This window comes from Ciona robusta, chromosome 11 (genome assembly GCF_009617815.1).
Source record: "Ciona robusta chromosome 11, ASM961781v2".
NCBI lineage: Eukaryota > Metazoa > Chordata > Ascidiacea > Phlebobranchia > Cionidae > Ciona > Ciona robusta.
In genome coordinates this window covers 2,595,719-2,602,743 of record NC_143245.1, presented here as the reverse complement: position 1 = coordinate 2,602,743, position 7,025 = coordinate 2,595,719, and the positions used below count along the sequence as shown (strand labels likewise).

Below are 7,025 nucleotides of genomic sequence, written 5' to 3'. Positions count from 1 at the left end.
TTTTGATATATATATATATAATATATCCATATATATTAGACATACACATATTTTGTTAATAATTGAAATTATAACCATTATAACCACATAATTTTTGGATTTTATGGATTATGGAAAATGTAGAGTATATGAAAGAAAAACGTAGACATTCCATCCATTCATAATAATACAAGAATCCCTTTAGTTAATGTAATAGGGTAACAAATTTATAACAATCAGTTAATGTATTTTGCCATAATGAAGTATTTCTTAAATAGTCTATATAATCTCAATAAGAAGACATGTATAAAAACAACTGTCATTTTCTGGAAAAATATGCACCGTTTTCTAGAAATCTAATATGTAAAATTGACTAAAAACTTTTACTATTTACAAAGATTTAGCTTTATATCGTACAAACAACAGGTTGAAATAATGTTAATCTGTACGAACATATTCGATTTGTAACCTTGTTTACTCGTAGTACCATTTTTACGCCAAGACAGCGGCGCTACTAGGTCACTATGACTTTATTATGCGCTAATTCAGCTTTTGTTTCGCTATATAAAACCTTATAAATATCTGTAGTAAGTACTTAGTATGTAGAATATACACTCTGCAGTACTTATCTGTTGGCAGCGTTTTTATTACTACGACAATACAACGAAGAATGTGTATAGGTCAACGGAACAGAAACAAGGCTGAACTGGTTATCTTGTAAACAACATGGAATAGTCACGTGATCTGTTCTGGATCAGTGGGCATCGTGTTGTAAGTTGTGCTGTGGTAAGAATATCACTTCTTTTGCGAGTGATATTGTTAAACATATTTGGTTCTGTGTGGCAATACTTCAATCGAAACGTGTCATAGGAGATGGGCTCAATCTATTCAAATTGTTATGGACGTTTGTTTGACGCTTTTCTGGTTGGTCACGGTCCGAAGTTTTAACATGATATCAAGTGAAGCGTTTTGTGTGACCTGCGAAGGAAATCGATTGTAGTAGGAGTAACGTTAACACCTGAAACACGCCCTAATACAACGAATTCCCGACTCGATGAGTAAAGTACGGTATGCATCTGTTGTGATTATGATGCATGTGACACCTTAAAGAACGATTGATTTCGCCGTTCAGTTAATAGGCTGTTTAACACGAACGTGATAGTTTTGCTATATTTGAAGAAGGAACCTATTTTACATTTAGGGATGGTACAGCGTAAAGTTAAAACATTATGTGACTGACACCCAAATCTTTGCATAGCTTATGTAAGAACTTAGCTGAAAACATTCTTTTCATATTTGTTTTAAGTTTTCCAGTTAATTAACATACTTGGACTCAAGTGCTTGTGTATGTTTGATTACTTAACCTCGCACAGTGACGGCGTAGTTAATATTTAAAAAACATTATTGTTTTTCAAGTTTATAAAGAGGAAGGTTCTGCATTACTTGAGAGCACATATACAAAGGTTATATGCAGCAGATTTTTGTGACGAAATGTTAACATCTTGTACCCATATGACACCCCGTTGTCCTAACGCAGTGGTTGGTAAACCTCATTGAAAATTGGATGGTGTGGCCATTCTAGGTGAGAGGATATGTGTCCTTGGAAAAAACGGAAAATTCTCAGCCAGAATTAACATTATTAATGAATGAATGTACCTTGCTTCATCCTTGGAAAACAATGGTCGCGTAACACGGGTACGCTTATGTTTCAAACGATTTCAGCGACGAACCTTGAATCCACCATTATCTCCGGATTAGAGGCAGTCGTACAAAATGGTAATACGTTATTCATATTGGCAGCCATACAACACTGTTCACACATGAAATAACGTTCGTGGTAACTCGCAAGAGGGACTGGGGTACATTAAATTATAGAACACCCGTGTTTCCAGGTCGGAAGTTGCCACACCACTCATGGATACGTAAGTGACTGCTTGTGGAATTATAGAGAATTGTGCTCTTTAAAATCGCTACTGTTTAACTAACTCTTAAAATCGTTCTGTCTAACCCTTTCTACTATAATGACATTTTTACTTTGTGCTCCCAAGGTCCACAGGGAATCTACCAATCTTAGTTTAAGCGTTTTAACAAGATGTCACGCATAATTTGAATCAAATTTAACCTGAAAACTATTGCGTTTACTAGCTGAGCACAACAGAACACCAATCCCAAGTAGGTTACTTACTGCATGAAAATATTACTAATAGTTTTTAATTTTATAATATTTGCAATTTTGCACATAACCACTGTTACGTGTAAAAAACACTCATTTATTTACAGTATGTATTACAACCCCGTTACCATCAAAGTTCAACACAATCTTTAACTTAGGCAGTGATTTAAAATTGATATCAAAGTACAAAACGGAAAATTTGTGTTTTTATTTGTTTCATGATAAAAATTTTCTTTTAAAATCTTATCCACCTTTTCCGATTATCCCACTACTTTTTTCTTCTTTTTCTTTTTCAAAACCAACTCAACTTCTGTATTTTCCACTGCATCAATTTCTTTCGTCTTTTTCTTTTTCTTCTTGGCTGATTTTGGTTCATTTTCCTCTTCGGTGGCAGCTTCCTCTTCTTTCTGCTTTTTCTTTTTCTTCTTTTTAGGCGTATCTACTTCCATCTGTTCCGGTTCAACTTCCTTTACATCCTCATCATCGACTGGTTGCTTCTTTGCCTTCTTCTTTTTTGCACTTTTCTGATTATTTTCAGTAAGAACCTTCTTTGCTTCTGGCTCTTCTGTCAGATCAACTGGTTCCGATTTTCTCTTCTTCTTTTTGCTCTTTGTTTTCTTAGCTTCCTCCGCCACAGCCTCAACTTCTGCTTTAATCAAAGCCTCTGACTCGATCACTGCTTCTTTCATCACTTCGCAGTTCTTCCGTGGCGCTTCTCCACTTTCATAGAACTTGAGTCGCTCTTCAACTTGATCCTTCAGTTTCTCTCCAAATACTGAGTTTGGATGTTCTGTGAAGCAGTCGATACGTGAAGCAATGGAGCATTTGTTAGCCAGATAGCGAGATATTCTTCCTTTGTTCTTTGCGCCAGCTCTGCCAATAAAAGTTGAATGGAAGATCAAACCATACTTTGGTGTGTTGCCTTTCTGTTTCAATGCCCTAAATAGGGCTTTCTCTGCACCCAATATTTGAACAGTAGAAGCTGGATATTTGGCCAAATTTGTCAGACTTCCAGCATGTGAAATCAGTCTTGCCCCAACCACATCACCAATCAGCGTTGAAAGATTCGGTGCAACAGACTGCATTCTTTTGTGCAGATATTCAACTAGGCCTTTTTTGTAGTTGGTCAAAGATATGACTCTGCTACAAAATGATTCTATGTTAATTAAATCAATTGGAGAAACATCCATTCCCATTGACATCTTTGAGGCTGAAATAATACCCTGTGCTTTCGCTGAATCCATGGTAATTTCTTCCAGTTGTTCTTCAATATTTTCCGCCATAGCTTTACGATTACCAATTGCCTTAACAAGACGACAATACATGAAGTTGTCACTCGATATTTTCACCAACTCTGGGAAGTGATAAGAATACCACTCCTTCACCCTCATAGAGAATGTGTTGATATCTTTATCCAGTTGGTCCAACAATGCAATGCTCTGTATGATCATGTTGTCTGACCTATTCACGTTGAACTTAACTTTAGCTCGAGAGTAGCTGTGTCCCAAACCCAGCTGTGCCTTAGCTTCACCTTGCATGGTCAAGCCTTTGACCATGTTTGGGAAATGCAAACGCAATCCACGAAGAATTTCTGTCACTGCGTCGCTTGTTGTGCAACGAATTCCAGTCTCTTCTTGAATGGTTCCAGAAATCCTGGTGTCGTTTATTCCAAGAAGAACTTCACCTTTCTGCAACTTTGGTATGTTTGATGAAAGAAATACTTTAAGATCTTCATGAACGATACCTTCAGAAACAGCATTGACATTGTCCAAGGCGTTTGTTCCAGATTTAAATGGAAGAAATGAAACCAACTTTACAGTGCTTGCAAACAATGTAAAGTCTAGAACAGCCTTCTCTACTGTAGGTAAGAGTGATCCAATATCTTCAACTTCTTTAACGAAGAATAAAGCATAACCAGCAGCATGTTCGTATAACACATACAGCTGGGGAGCCATATTCTATAAGTTTTCTGGCGAAATTAAACCCAGTAAATTTCTATATTTTTTGGATGACAATCTACCTGTTACGATATAAATAACATATAAATTAAAATGAAACAACTATTGCGTTAAATATATACGCTAGAAATCCTCGCCTCTGCAAAAACAGAACTTAAAACTTACTAAAAGCGAAGACAGCGTGCAAGAAAATTTCTACATGTGGTGTTCTGCCATAGAAATCTTAGTTCTGCCCAACGGGTTCAGCCAAAAAACATTTTCACCGCACATCACACACTCCGTAGTTTAAACTGTGTTGCAACCACATATTCACTTTATAATATTTTAATATTTATTATTAAATTATTTTGTTTTTGAGTTGTTTTTCTAACTTTAACAGCAGTGATTGGATTTTGTCAAACTTAAACATCCTATGACGTCACATGCCTAAGGTTGCCGAAGTTCCTTACAAAGTGGGCTGTGTATTGTGTACCAATTTGGCTTTAAATTGACGAAGATATAAATATATATTTACAGCGTAGTAATACACCACACAGTCATAAACACAAGAGATAATGTATAATTTGTATTCGATAAATGACGGGATATAATGCAGTACAAATAAAGTAGTTCAGGCGTCAAACGGGTATATATGTTGAACTTCTGACGAGTTGTTTTCTATAGCTGTAGGATCATGGTAACCAGAGCGCTCTACAACATACGGAAACTGCATCATCCAATTGAAGTATAGACATATAGTAGGGTGGGGGAAGGGACGCCTTTAACACAAATATCCAAGTATATCCTGATTGTGTTTTAAACATTTAACAACGGTTTATGGGAGTCGTGAGCGTACGGTTTTATAATTCTTTGAATGTTCTTTGTTTACTACTAAATGGGACAGGAAAAGAAAATGAAAGAGTGTCCCATCTTCCTCCACCCTACTATATACTTACATGATTTGGGATCTAGAAATATAAATATTAAATTTACAAAATTTTTTCATGGTCAAAAAAGCCTGAAAAACCCCTTTTATGGTCAAAGAAGCCTGGAAAAACACACAATTTCTTACCAGCTTGCATCTCTTGATAATCACTACATAACCTGGCGACGTTAGCGACCATAGGCATACGCAGTCTCGCCAACAGCAAGAAGTCCAATAAAAATCAAAAATAGCAGCGCTGACTTATTCACCTGCATAAACAAAGAATAAAATACACACTCCAGCAAAAATGCGAGGTCTAGCTTACTCTGTTGCCTTCGAAGTAAGAAATGAATTTGTAGGAACAGTGATCATTGTCAACATTGGTGTGGTTATTAACCATGTAATGATTTCCGAATCCGTTTTACGAGGAAGGACACATCTGCTTTCAAGCAGTCGGTAAAGTTTTAGAAGCTTTCCTATACGATGTGGTATTCTGTAAATGTATTAGCACTTTCTGTACCTAATGCAGATGCAAATAGTAATAATAGTTAGGTTCTTAAGTGTAGCTTAGACGCCATCTACGTATACCAAGGGTGGCATGTAAAAAGTATGCTTACAATAAGATGCTTACTATTTTGTCTTTGGCTCAGCTACGCCCTCAGGCGACGTCTAATACGGACACACACGTTGTCTCGTCCACTACAAGACGTCCAAAATTGCATTAATATAAGCGCAGACTTTTTCATCTGTAAAATGAATATTAAATATATAACAAAGCAAAATATGCGAGGTATAACTTGCTTTTGTGTTTGAATTTTCGTAACGTCGGTGTCGGCGGTAACCAGTCTTAATAATGCCTGTTGTGGTGGTATTTGGAAAATCAACGAATCGAGATATTGAATAAACATTTTACTGAGACGACAAACACCAAAAAAAAGTTGTTTTGATCAGGAGTTGCCACGTAACCACATGCGGATGTTTTTCAACTATGATCAATCGGTTCAGTTTCATTCTGTTGGAGTTATACAATGAGCATACTGTTACGTTTGATAACGGGAGTTTGGTCCGGGACGCTGCTTTAACGGCCAATCGCGGGGCCTGACTGCTGTAGTCTGTTGTAAGCTACACTGAATACGACTTAACTATAAAAACATGTAATTCAATAAAAACTGAATAAAAACGAATGGCGTTAAAATACACACTAAACTGTTAAACCACATAAACCACAACTAGATACCACAACAACTCGATACAACAAAAACTCGATACAACAAAAACTCGATACGGCTTTCACTCGATAAAACAGTTCACAATTAATACAACCTTTCGTCCACACGATACAACAAGAACTGCCTCATACACCTAAAACTAGAAGGATGAAAAGTGCGCAAAGCGTGACACGTGACAAGCAATTCGGCTAACGGCAATGACAGCAACAAAGGAACACGTTGGAACGTTAAAACAAGTGCGGGAAACAAGTCGTGCGTGAATATCAGTGATAAGGAAAGCAAAATACTAGGTCAAATAGTGATAAGGAAAACACAAAAGAACACAACTAGTGAGAAGAAACACATTTAAAACTAAACTAATATACAATACAAATACTACGTAAACAACAAAAACAGTGCGCGTGTCAATAAACTAAGTGCTAAACCCACGACATTACACCCCCCCTACTAAATTCATCCTCCTCCTGGAGGTTACATATCTCAACATAATATTCGGGCCTTCTGCAAGTACGTCTGGGCCTCTGTCGGGGTAGTGCGTGCAGAGTCAGATCACTCTGTGACGTAACGTTTCGCGAGTTTCTCGTGTCTATAAGTTCCTTTTGTGCCGTCTCTTCGTTCTCCTCGACGACTGCTTCGTCCGTCGTCTCGTCTGCTTCATTCGTGTCTTGTTCGTTCTCGTTTTCGTTTTGCGGTGCCGATGTGAACTCTGGGGTATATATATGTCCACATACCGGTTGTTGCGAAGCGTTCTGTCGTTCGACTGGCTCGTCTGCTGGCACATT

The 7,025-nt window shown here is 37.2% G+C and overlaps 1 protein-coding gene across 1 annotated transcript; it reads right to left on the bottom strand.

The window, feature by feature from the left end:
- Positions 1-2,228: 2,228 nt before the first annotated feature.
- Positions 2,229-4,206, bottom strand: LOC149727827 (nucleolar protein 56-like). The gene has a single exon (XM_089888819.1). The coding sequence runs from the start codon at positions 4,105-4,107 to the stop codon at positions 2,413-2,415; it is 1,695 nt and encodes a 564-aa protein (XP_089744945.1). The 5' UTR covers positions 4,108-4,206; the 3' UTR covers positions 2,229-2,412.
- Between the last annotated feature and the right edge of the window lie 2,819 nt (positions 4,207-7,025).